Here is a 26,559-nt window from a genome sequence, read left to right on the forward strand (position 1 = left end):
GACATTTGCTCAGAATTTGATTCTGATTCGATAGGTATAAGTGAAGGTGGGTCTACGAGGTCGTATAATAAAGTTCAATTTCCGAGTGATTTTATAGCCTTTCCACATTGAGGTGAGGAAGGCAAAAATCGTTATTTTTGATTTATTGTACATTTTCAGAAGCGAAATTCAAAAAGAGTCTTCACCTAAAATTTCAGCCAATTTTGTCCATCCCATCTCGAAATATCGTGGCATCCCGTGAATCAACTCGGTGTTTCAAGAAAAAAACGCCCAAAAAGTTTGACAGCTCGCTTTACGCATGGCAAAAAAATCAAATCGTCTGTTACCTACTTTAATCTTCTAATATGTATCTTCATGAAACTTTCAGGAGTGATTGGAAAATTTCCAATGGAAATCATATTTTACAGGTTCTAAGAAATTTTCCGTAAATTTAATTTTGTGATTTTCTACATCTATTTAACTCTTGAAATACACTGTTTTTTTTGACGACTTTTCACGTGTTAACTGAATTTTATTCAAACTATTTTTCAAATGATTTTCATCTTCATTTCTATTATGAGTTTATTATGCTTTCACGAAAAATTCATGCCTTAGAGTTAATCCAATGTTATAATCGTTTCTAAAACGTCTGAAATGTTGAAGAAAAATCGAAGCGTCAAAATTTAGGATTTTTTTTCCAAACAAATTTCCATCGCTTTGCGTGAAACGGTGACTAAACCAGTAGATCCTAAGATTTGTTTAAAAATAAGCTACGTGTGTCAAATTAAATTTGACGAATTTTCAACAATTTCCTGTAACTGGACTCCACTATGATACATTTTGAAGCTCTGAAAAGGCTCTCCAAATTCATACAATTCAGCCCTAAAATGGAAGGCTCAACTCAATGTCAAATTTGAACCATTTTGAAAACATAAACTTTATTTTAAATCTCCTTGTGCAACATTGAAAATCAACTTCAATTTTCGTGTTTCTTTTTGTTTAAGCCGCTGTATCTCAGCAACCTCCAAAAGAGGTCCAATCTTCAATGTCTCTTAGACAATTATAGCAAATTTTCTGAATTTTTCAAAAAAAAATTTTTAGATGTGGTCACTCATGATCACTATTTTTAAAAATCGAAAAACTGCAAATATTTCGCTAAAATCAAACTTTCGGTGGCTATATCTCGAAAACAGAGCCTTTTATCAAAAAATCTGTAAAGTACTTTGCGATTGTAAATTCAATTTTGCATTAAAAAATTAGGTCAAATTTGTTTTTGCATGAAATTTAGATTTTTTCCAAAAATCACTATTTTTTCAAAAAATCATAACTCGGCGGCAGATTTTTTGACCATGTTTCTCTATGGCTCAAAAGTTGCGGGTTTTAGTCCCCTAAAACATATCAAAAAATCTCGAAAATAAAAAATACGTATTTTGGGAAATTGAGTTTTTGTGAAAAAAATGTTGATTAAAAAATCGGCAATTTTTTTTCCGTGTACCTATTTTTTTCTCATTAGTCCTCAACAATACCTACAACTTTGCCGAAAACACCAAATTGATCAGAAAATTTATTCAGAAGTTACAGATATTCGAATATTTACAAACCATTTTTGTATGGACAGCTGCCAAAATTGTATGGAGACTTGTATGGGTGAACCAATGACACAAAATAGCTTCTTGGGTCATAGGGAAGGCCCCCACAAAGTTTGAGTCAAATAAAAAAAATACAAATAATATCCATTTCCGGTTTTGGTAGAGAATTGCCCATTTTTTTTGATGTTTGAATGTTTAAATATGATTTAAAACTGAAAAAATCTAAATAAAATAAAGATATTTTTTTTAATTTCAATCTGTGCAAAACTTTCAATGAAGTTGAAATTTTTTGAGACCAATATTTCAGTTTTTTGAAAAAATAACAGTATTGTTTAAAAAATTATAATTCGGTCAAAGATTTTATACCCGTTCTGAAAATTTCTGAAAAGTTGGCATTTGATGTCTCCTTAAAATAAATCAGAAAATAAAATGAAAACAAAAATAAAGTTTTTTTGCAAGTGAAGTTTTAGTGATAAAAAGTGAAATGAAAAATCACCAATTTTTTTACAATGTATAATTTTTTTCAGTGTAGTCTTTAACCATACCTACAACTTTGCCGAAGACACCAAATCGATAAAAAAATTCCATCAAAAGATACAGATTTTTGAATTATCATATATCATTTTTGTATGGACGGACAGCTGCCAAATTTGTATAGAAAATTATATGGACAAACTTATGATGCAAAATGGCTTCTTTGGGCATACCAAAGCCACCAAAAAAGTTGCAGTCGGATTAAAAACTACAAAAATTAAAATTAAAAAAAATACCGATTTCCTCGGGAATTGCTCAATATTTGTATGCGCGTATTAAACATGATTCGAAATAAAAATAAACATTAAATACAATCCATAGTCGATCATCCGAAAAAAAATTCAAATCCAATATGGCGGCCAAAATGGTGGTGTTGAAATACTGAAAAAATGTATTTGGTATGCAAAAAGGCAACCAACAACTAAAATTTTATCAAAAAAGGGTCGCAGAACTCGAATTTAATGATAGAATCAAGAGAAAATGTAAAAAATGTTTTTGTTCATGATTCGAATAACTGAAAACTCATACAAACCTCCAGATAATCGAAACTTCGGATAATCGAGTCTAAACTCGAGTAAAGCAAACTGTACCAAATTATTCAAAAACTCGACTGATTGAGTAATTTTTGTCCCATGCAATTGTGATAATCTGTCCAAACAAGCAAATAATTCCCGTCTTGACCCATCCCTCCCGATTTTTCATGACGTGACTTTTTTTTTAAAATATTTTCCATCACTCAGCAAAACAAAACATTATTAAACCGTTGTTGTTCCTCCCCCCAAAACCCGCGCATAATTTAGTTTCATTTCTCTTGTTCATAAATGAGAAAGTGTATTTTCCAGGGGGTGGGGCGGGGGTGGTCACAGTTCACTCTCTCTCTTACACCAGCCAGACGACACAAACATCCTTCATCCGGTATTATTATCGCGCGCGGCGGTTGCTGACAAAGAAATTGAACAAAGTCCTCTCCCGCGTTTACTGGTTTCTTCTTTGGGCAGGGGATTGTGGGTTGGCGAAAAAATGATAAAGTTTGCCCCACCCGCACCATAAAAGCGCTATGAATACCTAATCGAGCATGTCTTTGGAGTTTTATGGTTCTGATTCTGTTTCTGGTGTATACTTTTGCTTTGGCCGCTCACTCCAGGTCGTTACCCGGGTGTAATGACACTAATTTGAAAAATTATTAATTTTAACGGCTTTGTTTTTTCTTCTTACAAGAAACCCCGTTTTTTTTTTTCAAGGAGGTGGCTGCATTTTTCGATGGTTTCCCCCGGGGGAAGAAAGTTCTTTGGTGTGGAAAAAGTTTGTCCTTCGGCAGAAATGATGCTGGTGGTTGCGGTTTAAGAAACCATGTTTAAATATTCAAATCATTCGCGAGTTGCTCCCTTGGAAGGGAAAAGGTTGTTTTCCTCTCAGGTTTCATTTCTTCAGCAGCAGCGTCTTTTGACCTGTTTTTTTTAACCGGCTTAATTTTTTGCTTCTTTCGGCTCGATTTGCTCGCGACAGAGACAGCATTATTTCTAGATTGGGTTTTTGATTCAGTTTTTTCTTCTTTGCAAGTGCTGATGAGGGCGTTTTAGAAGTTAATTGGACCGAAACTAGACGCGGTGGTGTTAAAGAAGGAAATTGAAGCTTTGAAGTTTTGTCGGTTCTTGTTTTTATTATTTGGTATTTTGCCCTAAATTACGTGATTCGAAATTGATCATAAAATTATGAAAGCCTTGCTATTCGGTGCTTGTTGTTAGTGATCTGAGTGTTGACAACGCTGTGTTAATTGTACAAATAAAAAAATAAACATGTTATTTTTAATAATTTAACTTTGTGATGAAATTTGGATGAAAAAGACATCATTTTTTTATTAATTGTATACTAAATACGTTTTTTAAAGTGAAAAATTTGATATATAATTCATTGAAAATATATATTATGTTTATCAAGAATTAGAAACACTTATGTGCTTTTTAATGGATTAAATTGGTTGATAACTAAAAATTCAATTTGTTGTTGTTGTCTTGTTTTGGGTCAATTAGGTCAAGTGTGAGCACAATAATGCTCTTGAGTGATGAAGTATTGGGAAATTGCATTTGGTCCATGAATTGTTTGGCGAAGTTTCTAAGAAACCTTCGGATAATCTAGACAGTAAGTCCTATCATGCTCATATACATGTAGGGTTGTCACTCAAGTCGGGGAATTGAGAAAGTCGGGAAAAAGTCGAGAATTCGCCAATAATTGGACACGTCACAAGTATACCCATCTGAAAATTAGTTTCTAACTTAAAAAAATAATATTTTTTATAATTTTCAGTTCAATTGAACTCAATTAGTTCCCTCTAGCTCAATGAGAAGCAGGGATGCCACATGGTTTTAAAAATGTCTGTAAAAAAGTCTGTGTAATTGTCTAAAATTCAAATATACCAATTTAAAGTCATGAAAATCAACCAGAAATTTCGTTTTTAAGCATTTGAAGACTGACGAATTAAGTTTCGGTTGATATTTTTACAAAATATTAATTTGATGAAGTTTTTAAAAAGCCTGTGCACCTCAAAAATGTCTGGCATAAACACAAATGTCTGTAAAATACAAACAAATCTTTGCATCTGGCATCCCTGGTGAGAAGTCAGGAAAATCGGGATAAAACTCGGGATAAATGTTTAAAAACCTCGAAAATATTAAAATGTCTGTTACTAAAGCGAATTTCTATTATATCTAAAAATTAAAAAAGCACCTGAAAGGGCCCAAAACTACAACAAAATGAAGGGTAAAGCATCTCAATAGGTTAAATCTGAAGGGCGTTATAAGGATTTTAGTAAAAATAGCATTTTTTTTAACCTAAATATTTTTTTTTCCATCCAGACATCAACTTAATTCAAACTGGAGTTTGTAAAGGTCTTCAAGGACTACCATTTGAACCTGAAAATGGTTTGGGTAAGGCAGTTTAATATATAAATAAAGGCTTTTTCATGAGGGACTATCAATAAACCACGTGGATTTCTGAGATTTTAAAAAAGTGTCCACGTGGTAAAAGGATGGTCTCTATGGTGATTTTTTCAGGTATATTTTTTTGCTCTGGAAAGCCTCTGGATGTTTTTTTTATCAAATTCGCGTTGCAAATATTTTTCAAAGTTTACGTTGCCCCCCCCCCCCCCCCTTCAAAATCGGTTCAAAAAATCAAGAGGCAAAAAAAATATTTTTTCAAAAAACTTGAAAATTTTAAAGGAAATAGAAGTTTAAACAACTGAAAACAATTAGAAATGCATTTTCCTACGTTTAAAATCATATTCAGCATGTTCGATTAAAAATATATTAAACTGTTGTGGAATTCCAATGTACAGCACCACAAGAAAAAAAAAATTCGGCGAATAAAATAATCTCTTGAATAATTGAATCTTTTGAAAACTAATACTGAGCAGGTGTAAAAACACTTTTTTGCAATTCCGTCGTGAAACTACTTACTTTTCCTGTCATTCTTGAACGACGAAATAGCCTACTTTTCTGTACCAAAAATAACAGAATCGAATAGCAACACTTTTCAAAATAAATGCTGAAAAGTTCTACTTTTCAGCACTGAAATGGGTGCTGAAAAGTTGAACTTTTCAGCACTTGTTTCGAAAAGTAACACTTTTCAACATTTTTTTGATTTAAACGATTTATTGACAAAATACATGAAAATTCGACTTAAAATTTCACTCAATTGGTGTTTTTCGAAATTGCAAAAAATGTTGTTTGGAACTCGTTGCAAAACTTGATTTTTTCAGCACTCGTCGTATTTATCCAACTCGGTGAACCTCGTTGGATAAATGTACGACTCGTGCTGAAAAAATCCTCTTTTTGCAACTTGTTGCATAAACTACTATTTCATGCAAATGTTGAGACCATGGCCTGTTATTTCAATTTTTATTTTTTTTATTGTTTTGCAAATTTTGCGAATTTTTTTATTGGCGATTATTCCATCCTAAAATCTTTAGGTCAGAAAATCAATCTATTTTTATTTATTTTGAAACTGAATTAAATTAGGTTTTACGTCGACTCTGTTTTGAGGTTAGAAATTTGACAGCTTGGCTGCACTGTTTACATTTTTTGCACGTGTGTCTCTGTAAAAATGTGTGTGCGTGTGCGCTCGTGACGTCACGCTGTAAAACCTAATTGGAATTTGCAAAGCAACAAAAACATTGAAGTCTTTTTTGTGCCAGACCTGCTTCAATGTGTTAAAAATTATCTAGTTTGCCTGGGTGGTCATTTCTTGACACCACATTAATAAACAAAAATAACTATAAAAATTGTTTCGCTAGAAAATCTTCCAGCCAAATTCTAGTAACATGCCTGAAAATCTTTCTAAGTTCTACACTTCTTCCGGCCCCTTTGAAAAAAGCGGAAACTCGATTCCTCAACCCAATGACCACCACTCAACTTTCCCCCAAGAACCCTTCGCATCCCTTCCGGATGTCCACACACGGTTGCAGCAAATCGAAAGCAAGTTGAGCCGCCTTCAAACCAACTTCCATGAAGTCTTCTCCAAAGTAGAGGCCGGTGTGGCACGTTGTCAACGGGCGATCGAGTCGTTCAAGTCCATAACTTCCCAAATCGAGGGATTTGCCGAAGATCACCAGCGAAACATGGTCATTAAGGTGAAGTTTGGTCATGAAGACCCGACAGCGCAGCAAGGCCCTTCCAGCGTAAGAACTGAGTCACTGACGGAGCAGATATTGTCCAGTTCGACCGAACCTGAGTTCAAGAAGGTTGGAAAAGGCAAACGGCTTGGTCGGGTGCTGTCCAGAATCAAGCAGAACGTTAGGAAAGGTTTGATGAAATTGGAGTTTATTAAGAACCGTGCCACCCCTCCCCTTAACTTCTTTAATTAGTCTTCAGTGGTCCGTGCCTGGTGACGCCAATATTGGAAATTTATCCTGCGAGGATGTTCCCGAAGCCCGATGCTGCCAAGAGCGGTGGACGCCAATAGCCAACTGTGGAATTTGCATCGTAATTCGGTAAAATTTAATAAATATGCTAATGATTTACCCTTTGTTTTGCTCAATATTAACTTTTATTTATGGGAGATGGCTTGTAATAACTGGACAGAACAATAAAATCACTGTAACCCATGTTGGAAAATATAATTAAAAAGAAAGAAATAAATATCGAAAAAACTGTCGAAAGTTATGTCGACGTCATCGTGCTATCTTATCGCACGCCGCTTTTTGACGTTCCGAACGCGTTTTAATGTTTGACCTTGAATAAACGAAAACTAGAGCACGCAATGTAAACAATAACAAACACATATTCTTTGACTGACCGTACTGAGAATTGTCCCGAATTTTGGTTGAAATTGGTTGCCGGAGTCCAGAGTTATAATTACAAATGTTTAAAGTAGTCGGGCAAGTACGTGTGTCAAACGCGTTCTGCCTTAATTCCCTTTGGCCAGTTGTCGCACTAACATCAACGTGGTGTGTCAAAATAGCACGATTAGATCGAAACTACTTCCATATATCTAAAATAATGATTAAACATTGGCTGAATTCTCGGATTAGTTTTCAAAAAGCCGTAAGAGCCAATGGTAAACAAAGCCTTTTTTGCCTCGGTTTTCGACCTACTTACGAAAAACCAGTTTCAAAAATGCTTAAGATTGTTCATCTACACGTCCTTCAAGTGCCCCAAACATAAATTAAATGAAATTTTGCTACAATTTTCAGAAAAACGAATATTAGTGTCGGAGGTCACGGTGGCTCTTACGGCTTTTTGAAAACTCACCCGAGAATTGTTCTTTTAGTGGAAAAATTAAGAAAAAATTCTAACATTAGACTCAGATCACTAGCAACCAAATAGACACTTTCTTTGCTCTATACACGTTTGCTATGGATCACCCGTTGTTCTGTACTTTTTGTTTGTGTTCAATAATTTACATTTCGTGAACATCCTTGTTCTGGTTCGTATCAAATGCGCGTGTACGTGTGTCGAATTATTCAGAAGTGATTCGTTACAAAAAGTTTTGCGTCGTATGTGATGCGTATTTCTTACCTTACCTTACATTTTGATTTTCAATTCATTTATTCTTACTGAGTACTGTTATTACAATTGTTTGTTGTTTTGTGTGTGTGAAAAATGATTAGCCGCGTGGTTTTACCTTAAGACCTACCTAACTGCGTGTGAGTAATCGCGGCTGCTGCTGCTATTGGTCGTCAATACCTTTTTAATGTTCTTGTTTCACTTGTAAATTTCATACACATGCGAGAAGCAAAGCTTAACGGTGAGCAGGTATGATGGTGTGGTGATGTGGTACAAAAAACTGAACGACAGTGCAAACTTTTATTTGCTTACATTTTTCTTTCATCTTGCTCTGTATTTCATATAACGCGTGCTAGTGTAGCACGGTTGAACGGCTATTCGACGAGAGACTCTTCCGGTCTCGACCCTAACTAGAGGAACGCTACGACTTTGCGCTGTTTTCATAAATCACCGTCCGAAGACCTACGGCCAGGCCGCCGACACGCCAGTAGCTAAGTCCCGATGCTCTGTTAGCTTCCGGTGACGAGCGGCGCCTCCTGCTGGAACAGAGTCCGTCGACGGTAGAGCACGCTACTCAACGCCACCATCGCCATGGCAACGGCCAAGCCCGTCAGCCCGGGACCCCCGTACCCCACCGGCCTCGTGCCGTGGTTGCACGCATCAGCATCGTTGCAACTCTGCAGACAACCGTGGACATACCTGCGAAACGAACAAGCAAACGACGGACTTTATGACCACTTTTTGCCACCCCCGCCACCCTATCTTACCGGTCATCGTAGAAGAATCGACCACAGTGGGACATCCGGATGATTTCCGTATCGGTGGTCAGCGTGCCACTGTCCAGGGCGCAGCCTCGGACGGTGATTGTTTCGCCGGTGTCATCTGGAAACAAAAAAAAACAGGAAAGAGAAGAGATAAAAGGAGAGAGCAAAGATGATCAATCAAATATTTAAACGCCAACCTGGGGCCATTGGGGACACCAGCCTGGCGCAATCGCGAGAATGTGTGTGTGTGTCTGCGAAGTCAATGTTCATGAATATATTGCATCCGTTAAAGGCCCAGAGGTGGGCTCTGGACCGAGCTTCATGAACATTGCAGCAGATTGCATTGAAGTGTACCATGTGCACAAGGACATGACCGGAGATTACGTATCAATATGGGGTAGACTCAATATTTTGCGAACTGTGAGAACATGGATCTTTTGGAGCATTCCAGAACATTGATCATCTGTTGTGAAAGTTGGTAGCATACATTTTTTTAATAATATAAAACGACGATTTTTAAAATTATATTTTTGCCTTCCTCACCTTACTGAGGAAAGGCTATAAAATCACTCGGAAAATGAACTTCTTAATTCGACCTTGTAGACCCACCTTCACGTATACCTATCGACTCAGAATCAAATTCTGAGAAAATGTCTGTGTGTGTGTGTGTGTGTGTGTAGGGATGTGGGTCTGTGCACCAAAAAATATGCACTCGATTATCTGGTCTTATTCGATTTGTCTTGGGGTCCCATAAGTCCCTATTGAAAATTATGAAGTTTAGTAAAGTACTTCAAAAGTTATGCTAAAAAAACGATTTTGGCGTATGTCCGGAAGATTGTAAAAAGGGTGGTTTTTGCAAGAAACCCTATCATGTTATACATTTTCAGAAAGGTATTTAAAAGACCATTCCAATGAGCCCAAAACATTGAAGATCTGACAACCCTATCAAAAGTTATTAGCACTTAAGTGTTATTTATACACTTTTTGGAGGCCGGATCTCAGATATTTCAACGAAAATGATGTCCGGGTCCATCATGCGACCCATCGTTAGTTAGATAATCAAAAGACCTTTCAAATGAAATGCGAACTATCGTTGGATAGGTTTTTTTTATCAGACCTTGCCGATGAGCCAGAAAAATTGAAGGTCTGCGAACCCTATCAAAAGAAATTAGTAATAAAGTTGATTTGTTAAACATGTTAAGGGAATGTTGATATTTTTACTGAATGTATTGACTTTATGAATGTGAGGAAAGCACCAACCACCTAAAGGTGGATTAAGTAACGTTTTTTAATATAGAACTGCCTATTATGCTGTTCTACAAATTTAATTTATGGTTAAATACAGACATCACGTGGGCACTGTCTTGTTTTTTCAGGTCAGATTCAATATCAGTTTTATAAAGAATATGCACGATTATAGAAAAAAATCACTTAAATATCGTCATTATTCCGATATTTTTCAACAATCAACAAAACATACAACTGGCAATTTTCGAATTACTTTAAGGTGGTCTCATACACTTTTCCCTTGAAAATTAACTATTTCAAATCAAGATATCACGAGTTTAATGACAAGCACCCCTGAGATTTTTTCTGCGTCTGTAGTGCTAGATCTCCACTTTCGAAAGCAACCTGGCGCTTAAAATTTAAGTTTTCCATTTGCTTCTTTTTACCTCAAAATGGTTGTAACTTTTGACCCTTAAGTTCAAGTCTAGAATTTTTTTAAAGCCCTATAAACTATTGTCTTTCATATGTTTATAGGACCTATTAAAAAAAACTGTAGAAATTGGCCTGTAAAAAACAATAATGTTTTTTTTTAAAGCTCTAAAAGTTCCCCGAATATCACTTGTCAAAAAAACTGATTTTTGAGGGTTTGCTCAGATGCTTTCTCTAAATTTGGTCTTAGATGGCGTAGATTGCGAGATTAAATTTTGGTGTCTTGGACATAGTTGCTTTGATTAGCAAACCCATCTACTTTGTAGAAAATAAAAAAAGGCCAAAAATATTCCTGTAAAGTTCGATTTTCAAAATCACCCTAATCGTGAACCACCCTAACTTTCAATAAAATTTCCATTTCCAACAACTCTTCTGAAGACACGAAAACTCCAAAACTTAACTTTGCGATCCAGACCACTGTGCTTCGGTTCACCCGCATACAAGCAGGAGGTGTCCTATCCCTCGCCTAGACCAGACCAAAATCCATGATAAAGCTGTCAGACCAAGACTGTCAGACCAAAGGGTAAAAAGTAAACAATTTTGGTCTTTGCACAGAAATGAAAAAAAAAATTAAAAGAATTTTTTTCTTCAATTCAATAACTGGTTTTGGGCTGCAAAATTAAATATAACTCATATTCGGAACAGTTTACAGATCGGCCAATGTTCAAAAAATCATAGCAAATCCATAATTGAATTCAATGATTCGCTTTTACCTTCATTTGAAAGCTTTTCTTGCGATCTTTCGAATGATGTATCGAACACCTGCAAATTTGAACTTTTATATCTTGTTTTTGAAGAAAAACTTTGACCCTTGAAATCCACAAATTCGGAACACTTTTTTTATACGGTTGTAAACAAACTTTGGTTCTCTCCATGAGTACATATTTATTACAAAATAATGACTTTACACACTGAAACCAACCAAACTCAAGCTTAGTAATGTTTTATGAATGGTCTGATAACTTTTTTTGTGAAAATATCGGTTAAATTGAGGTGTTTCACAATTGTGGGAGGCACAATAACATCCCAAAATTATGGAACAGGCAATTTGAAGGCAGTGTTTTGCTGCTCTGAATGAAATTGTTTTTAAGTCTGAATTGAGGTAAAATTACATCATAAAAGAGGTAATATTCAACCTTCCAAAATTATACCTTCCAAATTTACACAATTTTTTACTGTGCACGTTTTAGGTTTACAACTGAACAATCTTGAAATTATTTATGCGTATTTGTGATTCCTCTCGTTCCATCATTCTCTTGCATACAAGGCTTTATGCAATTTGACAGCTGTCCATACAAAAATGGTACGTAAATATAAGAAAATGTGTATTTTTTGAAGGTATTTTCTGATCGGTTTGGCAAAGTTGTGGGTATTTAAGAGGACAACTCAGAAAAAAATAGTACAAGAAAAAAAAATTGAGCGGTTTTTATTTTTTATTTGCTCTTTAGGACAACAAACAGCAACTTTTGAGCCATATAAAAGCATGGACATTTTTTTTTCTCTTAATGAGCGTCAAAAGATTTTATTTTGATGATGAATCTTCCATCGCTGAACATTATATTTGCAATCGAAAAGTACTTTGCAGTTTTTTTTTTGATAAAGTTCACCGTTTTTAAGATATAGCGGCTTAAAGCCTAATTTAATCATAAAGAAATATGTTTTCTATGTTTTCAAATAGTGTGAATGATTGTTCATTCCTGAAATTTTTTTTCCAAATGTTGGGAAAATTTCCAATAAAATTGCTTAAGAGACATTTAAGATTGGACATCTGGTTGCTGAAATACAGCGAATAAAAGTGAAATGGACAAACAGCCTTTTTCTTTTTAGTACCAATTTCTCAGAAACTTACGGTCCTATTTTCAATGATTAAAAAACATTTGAAAAAATTTTTTATCCTTCCAAATTTTATGTCTAATTTTGGGTTCAACTCAAACATTTCAAAATGGCGTTATATATTGAATATTGAACCGAGCTCCAGCTTGCTCAAAACTTCATCTTTTGTGCTAAGATCAGACCTATGATGTTGAAAGTAATTGTTTGATAAAATGTCTTTTACGGGTTAAATCTCATTAAAAATTCAATTGCAAAGCGCCAGCTTCTGTTACGTTCAATCAAGCTCATATTTGGGATTTGTGCTTAATACGCCCACCGGAACAAGCCCCTGAATGCCCGTTAAAATGTCTTTTTTATTACATTGTAATGCTTACAGTGTAACGGATTGTTTAATTAGATACATATTAAACGGCTCAAGATTGTTTACAATGATTTTGACACTATGAAGAATTTTACAACAATTTTTGAAAAAAAAATATTAAACGCGTTTTTCTTAATTCCATAAAATTGCACATGCTAACTAAAATTCACAGAAAAATAAATAATTATCCAAAATTTTAATACTGTAGTGGAAGTTTTCTGAGTAAGTAAATCTTTCCCAGTTCCTGAGGGGAACACCCTTGAAGAGTATCGGGGCCGGCATTTACAAAGCGGATTCAGTGGCAATTTCATTCTCAACTTAATGTTAACATGTTAAGGTTAATGTTAACATTCCATAGGTCGCCTCCCTAAGGTGTCGTGATAAGGTCCAGTTTGTGACGATACACTACCTTCCCTTTACTAAGCAATCGAATCCAGAAGAGAAACGATCACCAGTTGTGTTGGTCCGAGCCGGGATTTAAACCCCGATCTACCGCTTACTAGGCGGGAGCGTTACCACTAGGCTACGTGGCTCGGTCAGTTTTCTGAGCTTTTCGAAAAAAGGTGGATTTATCTTGAAAATGATGAACTTTATCACAATTGCGGTTGGGTAGTTTTTGATTCTAAATCCAATTTTGAATTAAAAAAATGTTTTTTTTCCGATTATGTCTTCAAAATTTTTTTTTGCTTATTTTGCGACATCATAGTTTATGGCAAACTCATTGTCTTTCACAAGGGTAGCAGATAACGACCATAAAACTTGTTACAAAGATAGCAGTTCGTGCTTCTGGTCCTTGTTCTGGGTGCAGATCTTCACTGGTGGTTGACTGCAAGTGATAAAAACGTCAAATATAGTGAGTTTAATTTTTTTGAATATTGCAATTTATAACTAACACTTCAAAGCATTTCTTGATGAATATTAACTTAAAAAAATAAAAAGGCTCAAAATTGTCTTAGCCATATTGCAATGTGCTTTTGATCAATTTATTTGTCCAAAAATGTTCGTTTTTATATTTTACGAATTTGCTATGCAAGCAAATCTGAATAAATTCACCACCAATCACGGCACAAGTAAGCACTGTATGCATCTCCCTATGAAGTGTGCAACAACGAGGACGTGAAACGGTCACAGCTCGAACCCTACATGGTTGTATGCAAATGCAGGGCAAGCCTTTTCGTTGTTTTTCGCACTTGTCTCACAAAGTCAGGGTGGAGGTCCACTGGGGGATGGGAGAGGTCAAACTAGGCAGGGGTCACCCCCATCAACACCCCATTTTGAGATCAACATCTGTGATGTGGCACCCGCTCGGCTAGCTCCGTAATGGGCCATGGCCACACAAGCTTCAACACCTCCGAACGGACGTCTGATGGACGTCTAGTGAACACCGATTACAGCATTTTAATTTTTAATTCTTTTTCAGATCTATTTCAACGTTTTTTTTAAATTTTGGTTAAAAGCATTTGAAAAATGGCGCATACATCGTATAAAGACCATTGAAAGCTGAACAAAATGGCGTCCTTAACTCAATTCAGTTCAAAGTGTACGTGCGTCAAGCTAGCACGATCACGACGATACCAGGCACTAACATGGCAGCATGGTTGATAAATGGTGACATTGAGTGTTGTGTGTGCGCCATGTCTAGAGTAAAACTGTTGAAGCAAAATGGTCCAGGTTTAGTGAAAGGTATTCATCGATGTGGAACATTTGCATCCTCAAATAAATCTGGTTTGATTCTTGCGGTTTCACTTAGGAGTAAATTCACGGTAGAAGTAGTATCTCATGAATTTTTTTTATATGTTTTCACATTTGAGCAGTTCTCTCAGATTTCGGTCATTCGATTTTTTTTTGTATTTTTTTATCCGACTGAAACTTTTTTGGTGCCTTCGGTATGCCCAAAGAAGCCATTTCGCATCATTAGTTTATCCATATAATTTTCCATACAAATTTGGCAGCTGTCCAAATGGTCCCGTGGCGCAGGGGTAGCGGCTTCGGCTGCCGATCCCGATGATGCTATGAGACGCGGGTTCGATTCCCGCCTTATCCACTGAGCTTCTATCGGATGGTGAAGTAAAACGTCGGTCCCGGTTTCTCCTGTCTCGTCAGAGGCGCTGGAGCAGAAATCCCACGTTAGAGGAAGGCCATGCCCCGGGGGGCGTAGTGCCAATAGTTTCGTTTTTTTTTTCCATACAAAAATGATGTTTGAAAATTCAAAAATCTGTATCTTTTGAAGGAATTTTTTGATCGATTTGGTGTCTTGGGCAAAGTTGTAGGTATGGATATGAACTACACTGAAAAAATATGATACACGGTAAAAAAAAATTTGGTGATTTTTTATTTCACTTTTTGTCACTAAAACTTGATTTGCAAAAAAACACTATTTTTTTTTTATATGTTTTAGAGGACATCAAAAATGCCAACTTTTCAGAGTTATGATTTTTTGAATCAATACAACTTTTTTCAAAAAATCGAGATATTGGTCGCAAAAATTTTTCAAATTCATTTTTCGATGTAAAATCAAATTTTCAATCAAAAAGTACTTCAGTGAAATTTTGATAAAGTGCACCGTTTTCAAGCTAAATCCAGTTTTAGGTGACTTTTTTGAAAATAGTCGCAGTTTTTCAATTTTTAAAATTAGTGCACATGTTTGCCAACATTTGAAAAAAATATTTTTTAAAAGCTGAGAAAATTCTCTATATTTTGCTTTTGTCAACTTTGTTGATACGACCCTCAGTTGCTGAGATATTGCCATGCAAGTGTTTAAAAACAGTAAAATTGATGTTTTCTAAGTCTCACCCAAACAACCCTCCATTTTCTAGTGTCGATATCTCAGCAACTAATGGTCCGATTTACAATGTTTAAATATAAAACATTCGTGAAATTTTCCGATCTTTTCGAAAAAAATATTTTCAAAAAATTTAAATCACAACTTACATTTCAAAAAGGCGTAATATTGAATGTTTGGCCCTTTTGAAATGTTTGTCTTCATTTAAAATTTTTGAAAATATTTTTTTCGAAAAGATCGGAAAATTTCACAAATTTTTCATATTTTAACATTGAAAATCGGACCATTAGTTGCTGAGATATCGACATTGAAAAATGGTGAACTGTTTGGGTGAGACTTAGAAAACATCAATTTTCCTGTTTTTAAACCTTTGCATGGCAATATCTCAGCAACTAAGGGTCGTATTAACAAAGTCGGAAAAAGCAAAATATAGAGAATTTTCTCAGCTTTTCAAAAATATTTTTTTCAAAATTGGGCAAACATGTGCACTAATTGAGTTGCGTGGAGAATTTGAACGGTGTGCGTCGCGGTCATCACGCAGGATTTTCGTTGCCGTTTCCGTCTTTGTTGTCCCCCCGATTGTGTGTGTATTTCGATCCGGGCGGTTTCGGGATGTTTGACAGTTGCGTGGAGAATTTGAACGGTGTGCGTCGCGGTCCTCACGTAGGATTTTCGTTAACGTTTCCGTCTTTGTTGTCCCCCCGATTGTGTGTGTATTTCGATCCGGGCGGTTTCGGGATGTTTGACAGTTGCGTGGAGAATATGAACGGTGTGCGTCGCGGTCATCACGCAGGATTTTCGTTGCCGTTTCCGTCTTTGTTGTCCCCCCGATTGTGTGTGTATTTCGATCCGGGCGGTTTCGGGATGTTTGACAGTTGCGTGGAGAATTTGAACGGTGTGCGTCGCGGTCATCACGCAGGATTTTCGTTGCCGTTTCCGTCTTTGTTGTCCCCCCGATTGTGTGTGTATTTCGATCCGGGCGGTTTCGGGATGTTTGACAGTTGCGTGGAGAATATGAACGGTGTGCGTCGCGGTCATCACGCAGGATTTTCGTTGCCGTTTCCGTCTTTGTTGTCCCCCCGATTGTGTGTGTATTTCGATCCGGGCGGTTTCGGGATGTTTGACAGTTGTGTGGAGAATATGAACGGTGTGCGTCGCGGTCATCACGCAGGATTTTCGTTGCCGTTTCCGTCTTTGTTGTCCCCCCGATTGTGCGTGTAATTCGATCCGGGCGGTTTCGGGATGTTTGACAGTTGCGTGGAGAATATGAACGGTGTGCGTCGCGGTCATCACGCAGGATTTTCGTTGCCGTTTCCGTCTTTGTTGTCCCCCCGATTGTGCGTGTAATTCGATCCGGGCGGTTTCGGGATGTTTGACAGTTGCGTGGAGAATATGAACGGTGTGCGTCGCGGTCATCACGCAGGATTTTCGTTGCCGTTTCCGTCTTTGTTGTCCCCCCGATTGTGTGTGTATTTCGATCCGGGCGGTTTCGGGATGGTTGACAGTTGCGTGGAGAATTTGAACGGTGTGCGTCGCGGTCATCACGCAGGATTTTCGTTGCCGTTTCCGTCTTTGTTGTCCCCCCGATTGTGTGTGTATTTCGATCCGGGCGGTTTCGGGATGTTTGACAGTTGCGTGGAGAATATGAACGGTGTGCGTCGCGGTCATCACGCAGGATTTTCGTTGCCGTTTCCGTCTTTGTTGTCCCCCCGATTGTGCGTGTAATTCGATTCGGGCGGTTTCGCGTTTTCGCATTTTATTTCGTTTTATCTTTCCACAGCCGGCTGTCTAAGATTAAATCATTTATGCTAAACTCAACACCAAATAACCGGGAATAGTCTCATCCGCATACTCCGACTGATTGCCTTGAGAATGCATAATACATCACACCATTAAACAAAATTTATTGATTATTGGGTCGCATCATCATCCTTTATGTTGAATCCTGGCCATTACCCTTACCCACTAACAAAATCCCAAGTAGAAGTAGTTTTCCGGCACACGCGGGGGTGTGGATATCGTATAGAACCCACCCTTGGTAGCAGCCTGTGCTAACTAACATTCCCGTCCCATTCCCTCGAGATCTACAAACTGACATGGCGGGCGCCGTTGGTGGCCAACGACTGTTTCCTATTTGCACCGGCTCTAGTTTTGATGATCGTGATGTTTTATCTTTTCAGCGCATTCATGCATGCTGTTGATAAGGGAAACATCATTTGATCGTTGAAGCGTGTGACCGGTTGTGCTGTTGGGATATTATGGTCCTGTTCAGCAACGGAGAAGGACAACCATGGGTGGTCTCTCATGCTCATGCTCATGCTCAATTGGGCAAACATGTGCACTAATTTTAAAAATTGAAAAACTGCGACCATTTTCAAAAAAGTTACCTAAAAATGGATTTAACTTGAAAACGGTGCACTTTATCAAAATTTCAGTAGAGTTCTTTTTGATTGCAAATTTGATTTTACATCGAAAAATGAAGTTGAAAAAAATTTGCGACCAATATTTCGATTTTTTGAAGAAATCAGAAGAATTCATAACTCGGTCAAAGATTTTTTGCACAACCTGGAAATTTCTGAAAAGTTGGCATTTGATGTCCTCTAAAACATATAAAAAAAAAATAGTATTTTTTTGCAAATCAAGTTTTAGTGACAAAAAGTGAAATAAAATATCACCAAAATTTTTTTTACCGTGTATCATATTTTTTCAGTGTGGTCCATATCCATACCTACAACTTTGCCGAAGACACCAAATCGATCAAAAAATTCCTTCAAAAGATACAGATTTTTGAATTTTCATGCATCATTTTTGTATGGACAGCTGCCAAATTTGTATGGAAAATTATATGGATAAACTAATGATGTAAAATGGCTTCTTTGGGCATACCGAAGGCACCAAAAAAGTTTCAGGCGGATTAAAAAATACAAAAATTAAAATTCTAAAAAAAAGACCGATTTCGTAGAGAATTGCTCATTTTTTTCACTTTGCTTTTCTATTTAAAATTTGTGGGAAATTTTTGATTTCAATATTCTTAAAACAATTGAAAATAACTGTTTTTTTCAACTAGGTATCGGTTTTTTCCTTTCTATGTTAGTTGATTTTTTAACTAGTGATGACATTTTATAATGAGAAATTCACATAAAATTTTGATTTTGCATTTATATCAGATAAAAAATATACAAGATTTAAAAGAAAATGTTACCGAAAATAACAAACAAAATCTTTTAAATTGTCATTTATTTATTTTTCCAAGATCATATCTTAGCAACGGAAGGTCGGAACCACAGTGTCCAATTGAGAAAATTGTTGAATATATTTTAAAAGTTTTTTTTTAAAGGCAATAGATTTGAAGATTGGTAAGGCAGCTGCTTTTTTCATATTTAACGTGGCAGATTGCTGAATTTGAAGTTGTTAGTGAAATTATACTAAAGCATATTTTTTTTAAATCCAAATCCCCTGATTATCAAACATAAAAAACTTCACACATAAAATTAGATTTTTTTTAAAGTTAATTAGTTAATAAGTACCATAAGAGATCTCAAACTGCCTGAAACGAGCAGAAAAATCCTTGAGACAAGTTTTAGTAAATAATCTATTTGGATTCTGATATGTCTTGAAAATTTCAATTTCTTTATTGAATTGATCGAATATTAACTTTCTGAAAAGTTTCATCAATTTTTTGTCTGCTTTCGAGTAATTATATTTTTCATATCATTTGCATAACATGCAAAATTGCATGACTCAAAAATGATTTCATGAAAAAATCTTTGAAATAGTTAAACAATTAGAAGTTATCAAACAGTTTAATATTACGGATTTTAAAATTTTGATAGTTTTTTTTTAAATCGACTTTAAATTGTTTATTTTGATTTAGTTAAAACATCGCACAGTGGTCCAGAACGCAATATTAAGTGGAAAATGAATTTTCCGAAAAATTGTGCAGATTTGGAGCTTTGGTGTCTTCAGAAGAGTTGTTGCAAATGGAAAAGGGCAACTTTTGGTTTGTTTCGAAATTAGGGTAGTTCACGATTAGGGTGATTTTGAAAGTCTAACTTTTCAGGAATATTTTTGGGATTTTTTTCGTCTTCTAAAGAGTTTTTAGGCTTGCCAAACCAAGCAACTTTGTCGAAGACACCAAAATTTTATCTCGCCATCAACGCCGATCAAATTTAGAGAAAGCATCTGAGCAAACCTTCAGGGTTAAGTTTTAGAGAAAAGTGTTGTTCGGAGCACTTTTAAAGCTCAAAAAAACGAACATTTTTATTTTCTGACAAGTCAATTTGGACTTAAGGGTCAAAAGTTACAGCCTTCTAAAGGTAAAAAAGATGCAAATTTAAAACTCGTTTTGGGTTTTATGATAATTTTACATGGACACCCAAAATATGACCAAAAATCGTGTTTTTACACTTTGGCTGAATTCTGAGGGCAGATTCAGATTTAGCAGGCAAAATTACATGGAAAAATATATAGTTGGACAATTTTCGAATTTCGTTAGGGTGGTCCCATACACTTTTCCGTTGAAAATTAGACATTTTCAAATGAAGATATCTCAAGTTTAAAGAAAAATACTCTTAGGATTTTTACAGCGTTTATAGTGCTAGATCTCTTCTTTCGAATGTAACCTGGCGCTTCAAATTTAGCATGCGCCTTTTCAAGATATTTAAGTTTTAAATTTGCATCTTTTTTACTTAAAATGGCTGTAACGTTTGATCCTTAAGTCCAAATTGCCTTGTCAAAAATAAAAAAAATCGTTTTTTAGAGCTCTAAAAGTGCTCCGAACAATACTTTTCTCTAAAACTTAACCCTGAATTGCTACGTTCAAAAAACTGATTTTGAAGGTTTGATAAAATTTTGGTGTCTTCGTCAAAGTTGGATTGGCGAGCCCAACAACTTTTTAGAAGACGAAAAAAATCCCGAAAATATTACTGAAAAGTTTGATTTTCAAAATCACGCTAAACGTGAACCACCCTATTTTCAAACCAAACCAAAAGTTGCCCTTTTCTATTTGCAACAACTCGCCTGAAGACATCAAAGCTCCATACTTCACATTTTTTTCAGATAATCCATTTTCCACTTAATGTTGTGTTCTGGACCACTGTGCATTGTCCATCGATTGTTTATGTCCATATAAGCCATTTTGCATCATTGCACAGTGGTCCGAAACCGAAATCTAGCGTGACAAAATTGATAGCGGCCACACGTTAAGATTTAGAGCTTTGGTGTCTTCGGGACAAATGATCAGGGTCAATAGGGGCATCTTTTGGTATGGTGGACATTAGGGTGGTCCAAATTTTAGGGTGGTTCAGAATTTTTATTTTGGCGGGATGACGAGATAGCGCTTTGGTGTCTTCAGAAAAGTTGTAGGGAACACCATTCTGAGTAACTTTGCTCAAGGGCACAAAGCTCTATCTTCAAACGGGAAGTTTCTAGAGCCATTTTTGTAATTTAGGTTGAGGTGTTTATGAAAAAATGAGTTTTTTGAATTTATCAACTCAGGCTTATGTCGTAGCGAGTTGGTGTCTTCTAGACATTTGTAGAGCTTATCAAAACACACATTTATCTTCCAAGAGAGCGAAAATCGGACCTTTTAAACGAAAGTTATAGCCAAAATACGACGAAAAAGACGCCATTTTGAAATGTGAATAACTCGAAAAGGTGGTGGAGTTTGACCTCGCTCTTAGAAGCATCTGAAAGTACACATTCTAGAGTACATTTGCTGAAAATATCTCGGAGGTCTTTTTTGTTTAACTCATTTAATCTTAATTTGAAAATGAGCATTTTTAAATCGTTTTTTGCCCATAACTTTTGATAGAATTGGCCAAAATTCGTTTTTCAAGAACGGAAAAGTTCATTTTGACAAGCTCTACAATTGTCTAGAAGGGCTCAAAAATGTACAAAATGATCTAGTGGTTGTAAAAGAAGAAACAAGTTTTTACTGAAATATTTCAGGAATAAATTTAATTATTTTGTTGATTCCTGAAATATTTCAGTAAAAACTTGTTTCTTCTTTTACAACCACTAGATCATTTTGTACATTTTTGAGCCCTTCTAGACAATTGTAGAGCTTGTCAAAATGAACATTTCCGTTCTTGAAAAACGAATTTTGGTCAATTCTATCAAAAGTTATGGGCAAAAAACGATTTAAAAATGCTCATTTTCAAATTGAGATTAAATGAGTTAAACAAAAAAGACCTCCGAGATATTTTCAGCAAATGTACTCTAGAATGTGTACTTTCAGATGCTTCTAAGAGTGAGGTCAAACTCCACCACCTTTTCGAGTTAGGCGTCATCCATAAAGTATGTCACGCTCTAGGGGGGGAGGGGGGGTCTGGGCATGTGTGACATTGCATGTTATAAGTATAGGAAAAGCGTGACAAAGGGGGGGAGGGGGGGTAAATTTTGGCTGATTTTAGCGTGACGTACTTTATGGATGAAGCCTTATTCACATTTCAAAATGGCGTCTTTTTCGTCGTATTTAGGCTATAACTTTCGTTTAAAAGGTTTGATTTTCGCTCTCTTGGAAGATAAATGTGTGTTTTGATAAGCTCTTCAAATGTCTAGAAGACACCAACTCGCTACGACATAAGCCTGAGTTGATAAATTCAAAAAACTCATTTTTTCATAAACACCTAAACCTAAATTACAAAAATGGCTCTAGAAACATCCCGTTTGAAGATAGAGCTTTGTGCCCTTGAGCAAAGTTGCTCAGAATGGTGTTCCCTACAACTTTTCTGAAGACACAAAAGCGCTATCTCGTCATCCCGCCAAAATAAAAATTCTGAACCACCCTAAAATTTGGACCACCCTAATGTCCACCATACCAAAAGATGCCCCTATTGACCCTGATCATTTGTCCCGAAGACACCAAAGCTCTAAATCTTAACGTGTGGCCGCTATCAATTTTGTCACGCTAGATTTCGGTTTCGGACCACTGTGCATTGGTTTCTCCAGACAAGTATCCATACAAATCTGAGGCCTTTTCATATAAAAGTATCATACAAAATATTTTTGAAAATCCGTTCCTTAATGAGGGATTTTTTGATCGACCATCCATAAACCACGTGGACACTTCAGGGGGTGGGGGGGTTGGTCAGCGATTGACCATGCTTAATACAATAAAGATTTGTTTTGCACGAAAATTGTCCACGAGGGGGGAGGGGGGATCTGAGATTTCAAAAAAGTGTCTAATTTGAATATATTTTAAATAATGTTTATAGAACTTTTTGTGTGGTAAACGCATTCATTTCAATCTTCTACAGCTCTTGTTTGTATCATATGCTTCCAAAACAAATCAATGGTAATGTATGAATCAAGAATTTATTCACCACAAATCCACGATAATCCACTATTCAAAATAAACTCTGCAATTTTCTGACCATCACCATCATCATCGTCAAAATCATCACAATCTGCCGGGGTGACCCTTCGCCACAGAATGCACCTACACTACTCACCATAGTAACCGGCAATTTTGATGCACGCTGTGGCCGGAAACAGCCCGTCCCGGCCCTTCCGGCCGCCCATGCACGGCGACTCCAGGATGGCCGTCGAGTAGTTGTTGTGGAACGGGTCGTCGCAGGCCTTGTTCGCGCCGTTCATCGACACACATTTGAAGCAATCAATTCCGTGCGCTGAAATGGAAAATAGTTGCGGGGGAAGCTTGTGTGAGTGAGTGTATTTTGTGTTTTCCGATGAAAATTGGTGGAAAAGTTGGGGTTGTTAAAAATAAATTATTTGAACCTTTCTGGTTTTGGCGAGCAGTCTTGTCGAAAGTAGAGAAGACCAGAAAGATTAAAAAAAAATCAGTCGTTGCGAACCCGGATTAAATTATTTGATAAAATAAAATTATGGAGTGTATTTCAACAAAAAGAATGCCAAATTAAAATAATTGCAAGTCAATATTAAAAAAAAAATCGATTCACCAATTTCCCCCCGATGCACCCCTACCGATGAGCAAATTGCATTCCGTACACGTGAATTGTGGATTTTGTCCAACATTCGTGTGGGACGCTGCCCCAGAACACCAACGTAGCGTTTGGGGGATCAATATTATTACAATGTTGTGTGCAAAAACGGATGCCGCACCCACAAAACCCGTGCAAAATGCAGACTCCCTTTTCCGGTTCCGCGCCTGGACCACTAATTGATTTATGAATAAAATATTTGTTGAACTTCTAAAGCGATTTGATGTACTTTGTGGACTGGGATGATTAATTATGCACGTTTGGTTGCCGGCCGGGCATTGGCAGTGGGGAAATTTATGTTGTTTGTTGCCATAAACGAAAATGGTTACGTTATTCTGTGCTGGTCAATAACACGTGGAAGAGAGGCAAATGGAAAAAAGTGGGCAGAGAGCAATTGTACATGGTAATTTAAATTGGGTGAGAGCATAATATATGGAGCAATGGAAATGGCTGGAAGCAGGGATCTCGATGTTGATATTTATTTTCACTCACGTTTACAAATAATACGAGAATGATTTCAATCAACGTTTTATTTATTAAGCAAAAAAGGGATTTAAACTACAATCAATTGTTATTGGGTGAGGTTAACAGTTAAATAATAAAATAATAACTTCATGAAACACCAAATAAAATGTAATTATTCAAAAAAAACGTAACTTAATCCACCCTTAGGTGGTTGGTGCCTTCCTCTCATTCAAAGGGTAATGCTATCCAAAATAGACACGCTCGTGGGAAGGTCTTTTAATGACCTATCCAAAGATAGGTCGCATGATGTATTTGGAATACGTTTTCATCTAAATATCTGAGAACTGGCCTCCAAAAAGTGTATAAATAACACTTAAGTGCTTATAACTTTTGATAGGGTTGTCAGATCTTCAATGATTTGGACGCGTTGGAAAGGTCTTTTGATTACCTGTTCAACGACTGGTTGCATGATAGATCCGGACAACGTTTTCATTGTGATATCTGAGATCCGGCTTCCAAAAAGTGCATAAATAACACTTAAGTGCTAATAACTTTTGATAGGGTTGTCAGATCTTCAATGTATTGGTCGCGTTGGAAAGGACTTTTAAATACCTTTCTAAAAATGTATAACATGCCGGGGTTTCTTACAAAAACCACCCTTTTTACAATCTTCCGGACTTTTGTCAAAATCGTTTTTTTAGCATAACTTTTGAAGTACTTAACTAAACTGCATAATTTTTAATAGCGACTTATGGGACTCCAAAACGGATCGAATGACGTTAAAACGGACAAAATCGGTTCACGCAATGTCGAGATAATCGAGTGACAATTTTTTGATCAACATCCCACCACACACACAGACATTTGCTCAGAATTCGATTCTGAGTCGATAGGTATACATGAAGGTGGGTCTAGGAGGTCTAATTGAGAAGTTCAGTTTTCGAGTGATTTTATAGCCTTTCCTCAGTAAGGTGAGGAAGGCAAAAAGAATGAAGTTTCAAGTAATACAAAGTTTGTTCTACTATGTAAAGCATGAAAATTTCCAAAAATGATTAAAATCGGGATCGTTGTGTCAAAAGTACGGAGAAATGCATATTAGCGTGGTTCACGGATACATAGAAAAGACAAAAGTGTTTAATTTCGAGCGCATCAACCGGAATTTTAAAGTACAGTCCAGACTCGATTATCCGAAGTTTCGATTATCCGAAGTTCGATTATCCGAAGGTTTGTATGGGACTTCGGATAATCGAATAACGAACAAAAAAATATTTTTTCGTATTTTTTTAATTTCTTGTTTTATACATCAAATTCGAGTTCTGCGACCCCAATTTAGTCACATTTAAATATTTGATTGCCTTTTAAATTAAAAATGCAATTTTTCAATATGTTACCACTGCCATTTTGGCCGCCACCTTGGATTCAAAAATTCTAAATCATTTTAGAGGATACAGAAAAAATCAATTCTCGTAATCGTGAATTAAGTCCACGAATGTGAGAACCACGAAGGAATTTATTCATGAGTATGGTGCATTTGCACTTTAAACGTGCATAACTTCCTTCGTGGTTCTCGCATTCGTGAATTTAATTCACGATTTCGAGAATTGATTTTTTTCCGTGTAGTATATAGCTCATACTTAAGCTCGACCATCAAAAATAAGACAACGAAAAAAAAAATGTTTTCGTGATTCGATTATCCGAAGCGAAATTTTTCAGAGGCCTTCGGATAATCGAGTCTGGACTGTATCATGGCCCTATAAGCTAGCCTGAAATTTTGAGCACATTTGGTTAAGGTTTAGTTGCTCCAGTTCTGATCTGAAATTAGTATGGAACTTTAATCAGTTTACCATGGGAGCAATTTTCCACCAAACCCGGAGATGGATTTAACTTGTATTTTTTTTATTTGACTCAAACTTTGTGTGGGTTTTTCTTATCACCAAAGAAGCCATTTTGTGTCATTGGTTCACCCAAACAAATCCCCATATAATTTTGGCAGCTGTTCATACAAAAATGGTACGTACACGGAGAAAAAAGAGTTCCCAAAATCGTGAACAAGCGTTCATGAAAATGAGAACCACGAACAAAGTGTTCAAATTTCATGCTACGTTTTTCAAAATCGTACCATGGGATTAGAACCTTTTGATCGAGATTCCCATTTCCATGAACGCTTGTTCACGATTTTTTCTCAGTGTACATGCATATTCGAAAATCTGTAACTTTTCAAGGAATTATTTGATTCATTTGGTGTCTTCCGCAAAGTTGTAGGTAATGACGGAAAAAAATTGTGATTTTTTAATCAACTTTTTTTTATCAAAAATTCAATATTCCGAAATCAGTATTTTTTAATTTTTTTTGATGAGTTTTAGGCGACAAAGCCCCGCATCTTTTAAGCCACTCAGCAGTGTGGACCAAAATTTTGCGACGAGTCATGCTTTTTTTTAAGTACTGATTTTTGTAAAAAAAGAAATCTTGTACTTATTTTTTTTTATTTTGATTTTTGATCTTGTATTTACTAAACAATTTTTTTATTAGGTGCAAATTTTCTCCGATAAATTCCGTTTTTTTTTTGTTTTATA

General features: G+C 36.2%; 2 protein-coding genes across 4 annotated transcripts in view; one reads left to right on the forward strand and one right to left on the reverse strand.

Moving 5' to 3' along the window:
• The first annotated feature begins 6,381 nt into the window (after window positions 1-6,381).
• Window positions 6,382-7,829, forward strand: LOC120421231 (uncharacterized). The gene is made up of 2 exons (XM_039584430.2): window positions 6,382-6,898; window positions 6,961-7,829. The coding sequence occupies exons 1-2, from the start codon at window positions 6,418-6,420 to the stop codon at window positions 7,056-7,058; spliced, it is 579 nt and encodes a 192-aa protein (XP_039440364.1). The 5' UTR covers window positions 6,382-6,417; the 3' UTR covers window positions 7,059-7,829.
• Window positions 7,830-8,447: 618 nt separating this feature from the next.
• LOC120421251 (uncharacterized) overlaps window positions 8,448-26,559 on the reverse strand; it is a 156,396-nt gene continuing 138,284 nt past the window's right edge. For all 3 annotated transcript variants that reach the window (XM_052711304.1, XM_052711305.1, XM_039584452.2), the window contains exons 5-7: window positions 23,012-23,188; window positions 8,869-8,983; window positions 8,448-8,800 (exon numbers count right to left, since the gene is read on the reverse strand). In XM_052711304.1, the coding sequence (XP_052567264.1) occupies window positions 8,611-8,800; window positions 8,869-8,983; window positions 23,012-23,188 (482 nt within the window). In that variant the 3' untranslated portion in view covers window positions 8,448-8,610. The remainder of the gene's footprint in view (window positions 8,801-8,868; window positions 8,984-23,011; window positions 23,189-26,559) is intronic.

This window comes from Culex pipiens, chromosome 3 (genome assembly GCF_016801865.2).
Source record: "Culex pipiens pallens isolate TS chromosome 3, TS_CPP_V2, whole genome shotgun sequence".
In the NCBI taxonomy this organism is placed as follows: Eukaryota; Metazoa; Arthropoda; class Insecta; order Diptera; family Culicidae; genus Culex; species Culex pipiens.